The sequence below is a fragment of the Caretta caretta genome, chromosome 27 (genome assembly GCF_965140235.1).
Source record: "Caretta caretta isolate rCarCar2 chromosome 27, rCarCar1.hap1, whole genome shotgun sequence".
In the NCBI taxonomy this organism is placed as follows: Eukaryota; Metazoa; Chordata; order Testudines; family Cheloniidae; genus Caretta; species Caretta caretta.
This window is the reverse complement of record NC_134232.1, coordinates 1,374,818-1,389,089: the sequence shown is the minus strand read 5'-3', so window position 1 is coordinate 1,389,089 and position 14,272 is coordinate 1,374,818. Positions and strand designations below refer to the sequence as shown.

Below are 14,272 nucleotides of genomic sequence, written 5' to 3'. Positions count from 1 at the left end.
GACCCATTCAGTCCCTAGTCTGTAGTGGTGCACGGGATTCTTCCATCTTAAGTGCAGGGCTCTGCACTTGTCCTTGTTGAACCTCATCAGATTTCTTTTGGCCCAATCCTCTAATTTGTCTAGGTCCCTCTGTAGCCTATCCCTACCCTCAGCGTATCTACCTCTCCTCCCAGTTTAGTGTCATCCACAAACTTGCTGAGGGTGCAATCCACCCCATCCTCCAGATCATTAATGAAGATATTGAACAAAACTGGCCCCCAGGACCGACCCTTGGGGCACTCCACTTGATACTGGCTGCCAACTAGACATGGAGCCATTGATCACTACCCGTTGAGCCCGACAATCTAGCTGACTTTCTCTCTACCTTATAGTCCATTCATCCAGCCCATACTTCTTTAACTTGCTGGCAAGAATACTGTGGGACACTGTGTCAAAAGCTTTGCTAAAGTCAAGGAAGAAGACGTCCACCGCTTTCCCCTCATCCACAGAGCCAGTTATCTCGTCATAGAAGGCAATTAGATTAGTCAGGCATGACTTGCCCTTGGTGAATCCATGCTGACTGTTACTGATCACTTTCCTCTCCTCTATGTGCTTCAGAATTGATTCCTTGAGAACTTCCTCCATGATTTTTCCAGGGACTGAGGTGAGGCCGACTGGCCTGTAGTTCCCAGGATCCTCCTTCTTCCCTTTTTTAAGGATGGGCACTAAATTAGCCTTTTTCCAGTCGTCCGGGACCTCCCCCGATCGCCATGAGTTTTCAAAGATAATGGCCAATGGCTCTGCAATCACACCCGCCAACTCCTTTAGCACTCTCGGATGCAGCGCATCCCGCCCCATGGAGTTGTGCTCCTCCAGCTTTTCTAAATAGTCCCGAACCACTTCTTTCTCCAGAAATGGCTGGTCACCTCCTCCCCATGCTGTGCTGCCCAGTGCAGTAGTCTGGGAGCTGACCTTGTTCGTGAAGACAGAGTCAAAAAAGCATTGAGTACATTAGCTTTTTCCACATCCTCTGTCACTAGGTTGCCTCCCTCATTCAGTAAGGAGCCCACACTTTCCTTGACTTTCTTCTTGTTGCTAACATCCCTGAAGAAACCCTTCTTGTTACTCCTAACGTCCCTTGCTAGCTGCACCTCCAGGTGTGATTTGGCCTTCCTGATTTCACTCCTGCATGCCTGAGCAATATTTTTATACTCTTCCCTGGTCATTTGTCCAATCTTCCACTTCTTGTAAGCTTCTTTTTTGTGTTTAAGATCAGCAAGAATTTCACTGTTAAGCCAAGCTGGCCGCCTGCCATATTTACTATTCTTTCTACACATCGGGATGGTTTGTTCCTGTAACCTCAATAAGGATTCTTTAAAATACAACCAGCTCTCCTGGACTCCTTTCCCCCTCATGTTATTCTCCCAGGGGATCCTACCCATCAGTTCCCTGAGGGAGTCAAAGTCTGCTTTTCTGAAGTCCAGGGTCCATATTCTGCTGCTCTCCTTCCTTCCCTGTGTCAGGATCATGAACTCGACCATCTCATGGTCACTGCCTCTGAGGTTCCCATTCACTTTAGCTTCCCCTACTAATTCTTCCCGGTTTGTTAGCAGCAGGTCAAGAAGACCTCTGCCCCTAGTTGGTTCCTCCAGCACTTGCACCAGGAAATTGTCCCCTACACAATTTTTTTTGTTCCAAAAACTTCCTGGATTGTCTGTGCACCGCTGTATTGCTCTCCCAGCATATATCAGGGTGATTGAAGTCTCCCATGAGAACCAGGGCCTGCGATCTAGTAACTTCTGTGAGTTGCCGGAAGAAAGCCCCGTCCACCTCATCCCCCGGTTCGGTGGTCTATAGTAGACTCCCACCACGACGTCACCCTTGTTGCTCACACTTCTAAACTTAATCCAGAGACACTCAGGTTTTTCTGCAGTTTCATACTTGAGCTCTGAACAGTCATACTGCTCCCTTACATACAGTGCAACTCCTCCACCTTTTCTGCCCTGCCTGTCCTTCCTGAACAGTTGTGCGTGTCCAGCTTTTCTAAATAGTCCTTAACATGTTCTTTCACAATTGAAGGCTGCTCACCTCCTCCCCATACTGTGCTGCGCAGTGTAGCAGTCTGGGAGCTGACTTTGTTCGTGAAGACAGAGACAAAAAAAGCATTGAGTACTTCAGCTTTTTCCACATGCTCTGTCAGTAGCTTGCCTCCCCCATTCAGTATGGGTCCCACACTTTCCCTGACCACCTTCTTGTTGCTAACATACCTGTTGAAAGCAGCCTCTATTGTCTACGTGCTATCTCTGAGAAGTCTCCATTGTATACAGTTTCTAGGATAGTTGTTGTGAGTGTGGACTCCCTTTATTAGGCCATCATCAGCTACTCCATTGTTGTACCTGAAAGGCTGTTTGTGGGTGTTCCCAATCTTACACCATATTTCAATAACAAACACATAGCAGGACTTCATAACTTCCCATACAATGATAGCACATACAATCCAATAGGATATTAATGTTCGACAGATCAAGCCTTTTAAAATGATACCTCGCAAGGGGCATACTTTGTACCAAACATATCATAATTATATCACCATGGTAAATGTAGAGGTGCCAGGGTACTGCTTTGGAGTGCAGAGTGCCACACAACTGCTTGCCACTTTCTAGCATAATGAAACTAATCTGGGAGTGGTACAGAAATGATGGGCAGGAGATGAGTGCAGGATTTTAAAAAGGTCCAGTTTTTCTGAATAAACATTAAGTACATAGCTCAATTTCAGTTGGCTTCTGCAAAGAAATAAGTTTAAATAAAGGTTTTGTTCTTAGCAAATGTTTAAAAACTGTTCAAGTGGAAAGTCTGGAAATAACTTGAGTTGAGTAGTGCATCTGCTTATCCTACAAGGATCTATGGGTGGGCTATGCCGTGTTGCATCTGTTCTTATTGGGGTGACTGTGGTAGTTCTTACTGGTATTCCACAAATCATCCATCCTCAGCTCTGCTTCTCGCATTCCTTTTTGTACTTCTCATGGAATCCCATCACATCCACAGAATATCTTAAGTTCCTACAGCCATCAGCGAACTGAAATCTTAATCTAAAAGATAAACTCTAAAATGTGTTTATGGGTTGGCTTGGGAGCACAGATGGGAAGTTGATGATGGATTTAATTTTTTTTGTGTTAATCCAGGTACAAGATGGTCTCAGAATTTACTTGGCCAAACCATGACCTCTCTTCAGACAAAGAAGCTGTGAAGAAATTGATTGAGTGCTGTGGGTTTCAGCATGATGTAGCCTATGGGAAGACCAAGATTTTCATACGGACTCCACGCACGCTCTTCACCTTGGAGGATCTGCATGCCAAGATGCTTGTTAGAATTGTCCTCTTCCTACAGAAGGTAAAGTTAGCTTTAGTGCACTGATAAACCTCATTTTAGTGTTCATAAAATACCATCTCTCCTTACCAAGCCTTCTCAAGGTAATCTCACAAAGGTGATGAGTCTGCACAAAGCTTTAACAGAATTGCAGTTTATTTGATTTTTGAAAAGCTGTATTCAGCTCTTTCTATACTTTTCTACATAAAATGATGAACTAGAGTCCAATGAGACCTGATATGTTATAATGTGTCCTCTGTTGAACCTATAAACATGCTGTATATCCTTGCAAAATGTAAGATCTCCAACAAAGGTAGGTCTTTTTGAGACCTAGAGAATATTTATGAGTAAATTAACACACTTTGCCCAGAGGTTCACATAGAACATGTGGTTTGACTCAGGGGCCTGTGTGTTTATCCTTAGGGTAAATAGTTTTGACATTCTGTTACTACTAAGTTGAAGCAGAATGGCTCTGGATATATCAGGGCGCTACACTGACTTGGTCTAACCAAGGAGGAACAGCCAGAGATATATGATACTCTTGCTTATGGAAGATGTTCCTCTAAGCAATAGAAATTTGTAGTCTTTTTACTTAAGACTTATCTGTCTACTGAATTCTTTTCAGGAGTTTTTGGGACAGTTTCTGTTGGAGCAATCTGGCTTTGTAACATAGGCAATGTGAATTACGAAAAAGAGCTCCAGTGCTTTATGGAAGATCCGGGTTGCAGTCGCATTCCTGGTTTCCTGCATCCCAGATGGCCAGTGCTGGCATGTATGTGGCATTCTCCCATGGCTAGCAGGGCCATTCCGTTTTAGTGGGGAAAAAATTTCTTCCTGCTTGAAAGTTCCATGTCTCTTTCTCAATGTCCTGTTAATCTGAAAAATCAGGGATTGATAAAATTATTTCAGCTTCCCTGATTTGCGTTGTTTAGTTCCTAGCTGGCCTTTATTACTTTGGGAGAGCCTGTCCAGGTGCCACCTGTTTATTTTATACCACTGAGTTCTATGTGAGTGAAGCATCCTCTGTCTTCTGCAACTGTAGAGAAGCTAAAGGAAAGAATTTCTTGAAATTTCTTATGCTAATCTGAAAGCGTTGTTAAGAAGTTTGCCTAAAAGGCAAGATTTTGAAAGAAGTAGGTCTTGAAAGTGAGACATCCCCATGGTTGGAGCTGGGGAGATATAAACAGGGCCTTTGATCCTTACTTGTCTAATTGAGGATAGTAGCCACTGACATTTGGGTGTTAGAAGTTACAATAGCGGTGTTTAAAGCCCCATGGAATGGTACGCATTTATTAGAGAGACTGCAAAAGCTTTGTAAACCATGTAGATGGATCACACCATTTTTATTAAATGGCCCAATGAATTGAAAATTGTATTTCTCTATTGATATCTTATATAGGTTTGCAAGACAGTCAGACTAAATTAAACCTTTTAGGTTCATGACACTTCTTTGAATGAATAACCTCTAACATTCTTGCAAATCCAAGGCCACTATGTCCAGTTACTGTTTCTCCTTATCATTGGAGGTTGAGCAATTTGGGTTTCCCTGTAGTTAACAAATTACTGGGAGAACACATTATTGACAAATGTAGATGTATAAATTTCCATTTCTGATTAAATGGCTGAAGGAAATGGGAGGTGAGCTGGATCAGAGGTCTGGATCAGAGGTCCCCAAACTGTGGGGCATGCCTGGGCCAGCCCCCATGGCGGGGTGAGAAGGGAGTGCCACTCAGCCCCTCTGCCTGGCTCTGTCTCCAGCATCGACCCCGTCTCTGTTCCAGGCCCTGACTGTGGCTCTGTTCCTGGGCTGGGGGCGGAGGCAGAGCTGCACCAGGCTGTGGGCCTGGCTGCTGACCCCGGCCCCCGCTGCAACCCAGCTGCGGCCCTGCCCCTGCTCCCGGTCCCATCCCCAACCTTGGCTGCAGTTTTGTTCTTGGCCTGATGCCAAGTTTGGGGGCGGGGCTGGGAAGGGAACTGAACAGGGCCCAGCTGCCAGCCCCCACTGCAGCCTGGCTGTGGCTCCGGCTCTGGCCCCAGACCCACCCCCAGCTGCAGTTCCAGCCTCGGCCCCCTCACCCATGTCCACGTCACATAAGAACGGCCATACTGGGTCAGACCAAAGGTTCATCTAGCCCAGTATCCTGTCTTCCGACAGTGACCAATGCCAGGTGCCCCAGAGGGAATGAACAGAACAGGGAATCATCAAGTGATCCATCCCCTGTTGCCCATTCCCAGCTTCTGGAAAACAGAGGCTAGGGACACTATCCCTGCCCCTTGATGGACCTATCCTCCATGAATTTATCTAGTTCTTTTTTTAATCCCATTGTAGTCTTAGCCTTCACTCCCATCTTGGGGGTGGGGCACAGACAGGGGTAAGTGGGGGTGAGACGCTGAAAAGTGTGGGGACTGCTGGTCTGGATTTAAGGATCACAGGTGTTGAAAGGTAATAAAAATCCTTACGCAGGTGTGTCAATTAAAGCCTGTTAAACAGAATGGGCCAAAACTTGATAGAAAAATGGATTGACAAACTGCTGAGATGGCTGTTGGCTTTCCTTATCAATGTACAGTAAAGACCAAAATTGCAACCCTTGACTTAACCTGGACCGGCTCCTATGGACCTGGAAGAGAGTAGAAGTAAATAAATTGTTCTTTGCCTACAGAAGAAAAGTAGCTGAATTTGTAACTGGGCCCACTTTTTGGCTGTATGAGAACTTGGTGGACTGACAGAATGGGTGGCAGGTATATGTTGTGCGTCAGACTATAAACTGACTAATACTGATTCTTCGTTCTTAGTATCTTTTTATTGGTTTTCCTTTTGTTTTAAGTTGAGGAAAAATGGTAAATGCTAGACCTACCAAGCATACCTGAAATAACATGCATATTAGTCCTGGGTGAATTCTATAGCAAAAAATCTATATATTTTTAAATTCTGCAAAATTCTGCATTTTTATTTGTGAAAATAATACATGCCAGTTTGTTATTTTGGTAATGTATTTCAAAATACCCGTGAGCAAGTATGTTTGTAACAATACAGACAAAAAACATTCAGGAAATGTTTTTTGACAGATTCCTTACTAGGTGTATAATACAGAACTTTGAGTAATAATTCATTTAAACTACAGTACAGGAACTTATTTCCCGCATCCCTCAGAAGCAGTGCAAAGCTTTGGGGGAGTCAGGGGTAATGGAGGGACTGAGAGAGAGAGGGAGGGAGCCTGGGAGTGAACGTGGAGGGTTGTTGGGTGTGGGTGAGAGAAATATAGAAATATAGTTTTTTCCCTGTGGGTGGGGGGGAGGTATCGTTAAGGAGCCTCCCTGATACAGACCCTGGCTGACCCCAGCACATCTGCCTCGTCCCCATAGATTCATAGGACTGGAAGGGACCATGTGTCCCTGCACCCCCACTCAGTTACCCCTCTGCCAGTCCCCATGTGGTCCTGTGCTCCCCATCACCATGTGGCCCTGCACCTCCATTCAGCCCCCATCCCAGTCTGTCCCCCCCACTAGCCTTTCTGAAGCCAGCAGCCCCATGTGCCCCACTCTACCTGTTTCTCCCCCCTCTTCGCCCCCATGCCTCCTTGATCACTTGATGATTATCTGTTCTGTTCATTCCCTCTGAAGCATCTGGCGTTGGCCAGTTTTGGAAGACAGGATATTGGGCTAGATGGACCATTGGTCTAACCTAGTATGGCCGCTCTGATGTTCCTCTCCTGGCCCCATAGGCAGGGCACTGTGAGTAATGCAGCCTCCTCTTCCTTCCTTCCTCTGTAGCTCACTGCTACGGATGATGAGCTGGCTGCCCTCTCGTCTGGTGCCACAGCAGCCCCTCGTGGGTGAAAGACATAACTGCAGCACCTCTCCGGTGGAATATATTTTCTGTGGAGAGAATAAATCTGCAGGGATATGAATTCTGCACGTGCTCAATGGCACAAAATTCCCCCCAGGAGTAGCATATGAACCTCCTGAGAGTAGCCTGGTATGAGGGGGACTCTGTAGTAGGCTGTGTACAGAGAAGCAACATAGCCTTGAGCATGGGATTGGAGTCCGGATGTCCTGATTTCTAATCCTTTCTGCTGCTGGTTTACTGAGGTGTGATGAGCAAGTCACTTAATATCTCTATCTCCTCATCTATAAAATGGGGCTAATACTTATTTGTGTACCTGCATAGGGCTTTTTAGTCTATACAGCACTTTAAGAATGAAAAGTGCTGTATGAGCAGACGGTATTGTCATTACAGTCTATTCAAATCATTAGCATGTACAATGCACGCTGTTCATTAATTCTCCTTTAATAAAATATAATAAATGAGTAATCCCTGGAAAACCTCTGTATTCATCTGGGTTTGTGAAAGGGGAAAGCAGTGGACATGTAATTCCTTGACTTTAGCAAAGCTTTTGATACGGTCTCCCACAGTATTCTTGCCAGGAAGTTAAAGTAGTATGGGCTGGATGAATGGACTCTAAGGTGGATAGAAAGCTGTCTTGATCATCGGGCTCAACGGATATTGGTCAATGGCTCCATGTCTAGTTGGCAGCCTGTATCAAGCGGAGTCCCCCTAGGGTCAGCCTTGGGGCCGGTTTTGTTCAATATCTTCATTAATGATCTGAAGGATGGCATGGATTGCACCCTCAACAAGTTTGCAGATGCCACTAAACTGGGAGGAGTGGTAGATACGCTGGAGGGTAGGGATAGGATACAGAGGGACCTAGACAAATGAGAGGATTGGGCCAAAAGAAATCCGATGAGGTTCAGCAAAGACAAGTGCAGAGTCCTGCACTTGAGATGGAAGAATCCCATGCACCGTGACAGACTAGGGACTGAGTGGCGAGGCAGCAGTTCTGCAGTAAAGGACAGAGGGGTTACAGTGGACGAGAAGCTGGATATGAGTCAACAGTGTGCCCTTGTTGCCAAGAAGGCTAATAGCATTTTGGGCTGTATAAAAGTAGGAGCATTGCCAGCAGATCGAGAGACATGATCATTCCCCTCTATTTGGCATTGGTGAGGCCTCATCTGGAGTACTGTGTCCAGTTTGGGGTCTCACACCAGAAGAAGGATGTGGAAAAATTGAAAAGAGTCCAGCGGAGGGCAACAAAAATGATTAGGGGGCTGGAGCACATGATTTATGAGGAGTGGCTGAGGGAACTGGGATTATTTAGTCTGCAGAAGAGAAGAATGAGGGGGGATTTGACAGTTGCTTTCAACTACCTGAAAGGGGGTTCCAAAGAGCATGGATCTCGACTATTCTCAGTGATAGCAGATGACAGAACGAGGAGTAATGGTCTCAAGTTGCAGTGGGGGAGGTTTAGGTTGGATATTAGGAAAACTTTCACTAGGAGTGTGGTGAAGCACTGGAATGCGTTACCTAGGGAGGTGGTGGAATCTCTTTCCTTCGAGGTTTTTAAGGTCAGGCTTGACAAAGCCCTGGCTGGGATGATTTAGTTGGGGATTGGTCCTGCTTTGAACAGGGGGCTGGAGAAGATGACCTCCTGAGGTCCCTTCCAACCCTGATATTCTATGAAATTACCTCTCCATCTGAGTGAGATTTAAGAGGTTAGAGTGGCATGCATCAATGGAGGCCTTTTTAAAATGGATACAAGTAGTACATTCACAGTCTCCCCTTTTCATTTTTTGTTTCCTGGGTGCATGCTATCCAAACCTTCTTCCTCTTTCAGTATCTCTGCCAGCTCCATGCTATGGCCAGTAAGTATGCCAGTATTCCAGATTGCCAGGATGATCTTAGTTTTCTGGGCTAACTTCTTTAATTATACTTGTCCAAAGCTGTGCCATAGCCCTCACCTATATTCCACAACACTCAGGTGGAGGCACTGTGTGTTGTTTCTAGAATACCCATTTATTTTCTTGATTAATATGAGGACTCAGAGTGTATGTCTACAGTGCAGCTAAGTGTCTGCGGCTGGCCCATGTGAGCTAACTTGGGCTTGTGGGGCTCAGGCTGTGGGTTTGTAAAACTGCAGTGTAGACGTCTGGGCTCAGGGACCCCATGATGGAGATCTACAGTGCAGTTTTATGGCCCTGCAGCCCAATCTCCAGAAGTCTGAGTCAGCTGACACCAGCCAGCCTGAGGTGTTCAACTGCAGTGTAGACATATCCATAATGTCAGTTTCTGGCAGACTTTTGTGGCCAAATGCCAACCTGATGTCAAATCTCCTCCTTTTTCAGCTGGGTTTGGGACTGGCTGTGTATTAAGATATAAAACGACATCCATTATAAACACCCTAATATAGTAATGTTTTTACCTCTGGAGCATGCTCCTGAAACAGACAGGACTAGGAGTGGGGTATTTTTTCTTAGTTTACTCCACAACCCCATAAAAAAAATTGCGGTGTGTAATTTTAATTTGCCTGATAAGTTACAAACATTTACCTGAGATCTGGGGAAAATACAAGCTTCTTTTATTTACCAGAGTACTCTACAAGCTGTCAGGTTATCCTTAAAAGTCGTAAAAGGAATCAGTGTAGTTTTGTGTGATCCAAGTTCCATGTCTGTAACTCATATCCCTTGCTGATTCACCCCTGTTTTACTTGTTTGTTCAAATTGCCTCCAGAAGAGAGGAGATTTTTTTGCTTGCAGAGTGCTAAGGAGAAGCTGTTTTAGAATCCTGCTTCTTACAGCTAAAGGCAAGAAATGCTAATGAATGAATAATGCCTACTGACAGTATTCTTGTCAGCAAGTTAAGGAAGTATGGGCTGGATGAATGCACTATAAGGTGGGTAGAAAGCTGGCTAGATTGTCGGGCTCAACGGGTAGTGATCAATGGCTCCATGTCTAGTTGGCAGCTGGTGTCAAATGGAGTGCCCCAGGGGTCAGTCCTGGGGCCGGTTTTGTTCAATATCTTCATAAATGATCTGGAGGATGGTGTAGATTGCACTCTCAGCAAATTTGCGGATGATACTAAACTGGGAGGAGTGGTAGATACGCTGGAGGGGAGGGATAGGATACAGAAGGACCTAGACAAATTGGAGGATTGGGCCAAAAGAAATCTGATGAGGTTCAATAAGGATAAGTGCAGAGTCCTGCACTTAGGACGGAAGAATCCAATGCACCGCTACAGACTAGGGGCCGAATGGCTCGGTAGCAGTTCTGCGGAAAAGGACCTAGGGGTGACAGTGGACGAGAAGCTGGATATGAGTCAGCAGTGTGCCCTTGTTGCCAAGAAGGCCAATGGCATTTTGGGATGTATAAGTAGGGGCATAGCGAGCAGATCGAGGGACGTGATCGTTCCCCTCTATTCGACATTGGTGAGGCCTCATCTGGAGTACTGTGTCCAGTTTTGGGCCCCACACTACGAGAAGGATGTGGATAAATTGGAGAGAGTCCAGCGAAGGGCAACAAAAATGATTAGGGGTCTAGAACACATGACTTATGAGGAGAGGCTGAGGGAGCTGGGATTGTTTAGTCTGCAGAAGAGAAGAATGAGGGGGGATTTGATAGCTGCTTTCAACTACCTGAAAGGGGGTTCCAAAGAGGATGGCTCTAGACTGTTCTCAGTGGTAGCAGATGACAGAATGAGGAGTAATGGTCTCAAGTTGCAGTGGGGGAGGTTTAGATTGGATATTAGGAAAAACTTTTTCACTAAGAGGGTGGTGAAACACTGGAATGCGTTAGCTAGGGAGGTGGTAGAATCTCCTTCCTTCGAGGTTTTTAAGGTCAGGCTTGACAAAGCCCTGGCTGGGATGATTTAACTGGGAATTGGTCCTGCTTCGAGCAGGGGGTTGGACTAGATGACCTTCTGGGGTCCCTTCCAACCCTGATATTCTATGATTCTACTGTCAATGCAATCAGTAAAAGAACAGATGTTGTCTTGAAGTTTATTATAAGTAAAATTATATATAGTATTAGTATAACAAAATACTTTGTACAACATGAAATCTGTCTAGAAAGTCCTTGTTTCATATAACGTTTCCTTTCTGTTTCCCCTTATTTTGGTCTTCAACCTCATCCTCTTATGTTTACAGTTCAAACAGCTGTCATCTTCATGTGCCAGTCCTGTGTTCACCAGCAGATGGGGCACTTGCAGGTTGGCAGACGAGAAGAAGGAATAATCAGCATAACAAACAGACTTAAAGATGCACTGAAGCCTCATTGACAGCTCGGAAAAATGATGAGGCAGTTGTGCTTCTATGTCACAATTCCTGTATTTCTCTTCTAGCTTTTCATTGGAAAGGATACTTTCATGAAATCTTGCTTCTTGCTGCATATTCCTTACCTAAAATTATAATCTCTATTTTTGACTCATTAGGGAAAGAGTAAGCAGCAAGAGCCAGTGAACACAAACTGATTGTGTTTTCGTTGGGTGCAGGGAGGAAACAAAGTTGGAGGGGAGCATATAAGAACTAAATTGTTTCTAGATAGAATTTTGTTATTTAAGTAACCTCTTTTATTATACAAGACACTTTCAAAAGTTTGAACTATGTAAGTAAAAATGTTCCACCTTTATTCAAATTATTCAAATTATTCAAATTACACAAGAGCAAAACTCAAACTGAAGATAGAAACTTTAACTTTGCAATTATTATAGGCAGTTGTGAATAACCGAAAAAGCCGAACTTGATTTTAAATGAGCCAAACAATTAGTCTGGAAATTTTAACGTGCACACTCATGCACTTGTAGTAAAACTTTTAATTTTGGTTTTAAGGCTACCGCAAGTTGTGGTCTGTTTGTGATGCTTTGTCTTTTTAAAAGGAAGGGGAATGTTTGCAAAAACAAATCCCACATTGCATCTCATATTTTTGCTTCCTGTTTCCTTTAAATGGACATCATAGTCTCTTATCATTTATGCTAAATGGTGTTATGGTACAATAAACAGGATGCGCAACAGGATGGTTGTCATTAGGAGAGAAACCTCTGAAGTGCATGGCTTCTCGCTTAAAATAACAATACTAATTTTTGCATTTAATAAATGGTTAAGAATGTGCTAGTTATCAATTCACTTAAATTGGATAATGAAGACAATGTGACCAACAGTATGATGAATGGAATATTTTGCTTTCATTGTCACCATCTTGTGTCTTCTTCCATTGAGAAACCTTTATTTTTGTCTTCATTGCTTAAAAAAAGTGTGTTTAACGTGGGATAACTAACGCAGATTAACTATCACATTGTAAAAAGAAAAGGAGTACTTGTGGCACCTTAGAGACTAACCAATTTATTTGAGCATAAGCTTTCATGAGCTACAGCTCACTTCATCGGATGCATACTGTGGAAACTGCAGAAGACATTATATACACAGAGACCATGAAACAATACCTCCTCCCACCCCACTGTCCTGCTGGTAATAGCTTATCTAAGGTTTCAGAGGAACAGCCGTGTTAGTCTGTATTCGCAAAAAGAAAAGGAGTACTTGTGGCACCTTAGAGACTAACCAATTTATTTGAGCATGAGCTTTCGTGAGCTACAGCTCACTTCATCAGACGGTAAACATCTGATGAAGTGAGCTGTAGCTCACGAAAGCTCATGCTCAAATAAATTGGTTAGTCTCTAAGCTTATCTAAAGTGATCACTCTCCTTACAATGTGTATGATAATCAAGTTGGGCCATTTCCAGCACAAATCCAGGTTTTCTCACCCTCCGCCCCCCCCCCCCCCACACACAAACTCACTCTCCTGCTGGTGATAGCCCATCCAAAGTGACCACTCTCTTTACCATGTGTATGATAATCAAGGTGGGCCATTTCCAGCACAAATCCAGGTTTTCTCAACCTCCCCCCCCCCCCCCCCCCCCCCCCCCCCCCCCACACACACACACAAACTCACTCTCCTGCTGGTAATAGCTCATCCAAACTGACCACTCTCCTTACAATGTGTATGATAATCAAGGTGGGCCATTTCCAGCATAAATCCAAGTTTAACCAGAACGTCTGGGGGGGGGGGGGCACAGTTGGCAACGGGCTTTGTTGCAAGTTCCTGGGTTAGTGATTCTGTTGTGTGGTATGTGGTTGTTGGTGAGTATTTGCTTCAGGTTGGGGGGCTGTCTGTAGGCAAGGACTGGCCTGTCTCCCAAGATTTGTGAGAGTGTTGGGTCATCCTTCAGGATAGGTTGTAGATCCTTAATAATGCATTGGAGGGGTTTTAGTTGGGGGCTGAAGGTGACGGCTAGTGGCGTTCTGTTATTTTCTTTGTTAGGCCTGTCCTGTAGTAGGTGACTTCTGGGAACTCTTGTGGCTCTATCAAACTGTTTCTTCACTTCCGCAGGTGGGTATTGTAGTTGTAAGAATGCTTGATAGAGATCTTGTAGGTGTTTGTCTCTGTCTGAGGGGTTGGAGCAAATGCGGTTGTATCGCAGAGCTTGGCTGTAGACGATGGATCGTGTGGTGTGGTCAGGGTGAAAGCTGGAGGCATGTAGGTAGGAATAGCGGTCAGTAGGTTTCCGGTATAGGGTGGTGTTTATGTGACCGTTGTTTATTAGCACTGTAGTGTCCAGGAAGTGGATCTCTTGTGTGGACTGGACTAGGCTGAGGTTGATGGTGGGATGGATCACATTGTAAAATCCTAGTGGAAGCATGATACCCATCGTTTTTACTGAGATGTAACTAGGTAAGATCACTTATGACTAGGAGATATTGTGTTCATAGAATCATAGAATATCAGGGTTGGAAGGGACCTCAGGAGGTCATCTAATCCAACCCTCTGCTCAAAGCTGGACCAATCCCCAACTAAATCATCCCAGCCAGGGCTTTGTCAAGCCTGACCTAAAAAAACTTCTAAGGAAGGAGATTCCACCACTTCCTTAGGTAACGCATTCCAGTGTTTCACCACCCTCCTAGTGAAAAAGTTTTTCCTAATATCCAACCGAAACCTCCCCCACTGCAACTTGAGACCATTACTCCTCGTTCTGTCATCTGCTATGACTGAGAACAGTCTAGATCCATCCTCTTTGGAACCCCCTTTCAGGTAGTTGAAAGCAGCT

The 14,272-nt window shown here is 44.7% G+C and overlaps 1 protein-coding gene across 5 annotated transcripts in view; it reads left to right on the top strand.

Moving 5' to 3' along the window:
- Positions 1 to 14,272, top strand: part of MYO1D (myosin ID) — a 383,172-nt gene that overhangs the window by 170,985 nt on the left and 197,915 nt on the right. For all 5 annotated transcript variants that reach the window (XM_048829695.2, XM_048829697.2, XM_075123527.1 and 2 more), the window contains exon 16: positions 3,162 to 3,369. In XM_048829695.2, the coding sequence (XP_048685652.1) occupies positions 3,162 to 3,369 (208 nt within the window). The remainder of the gene's footprint in view (positions 1 to 3,161; positions 3,370 to 14,272) is intronic.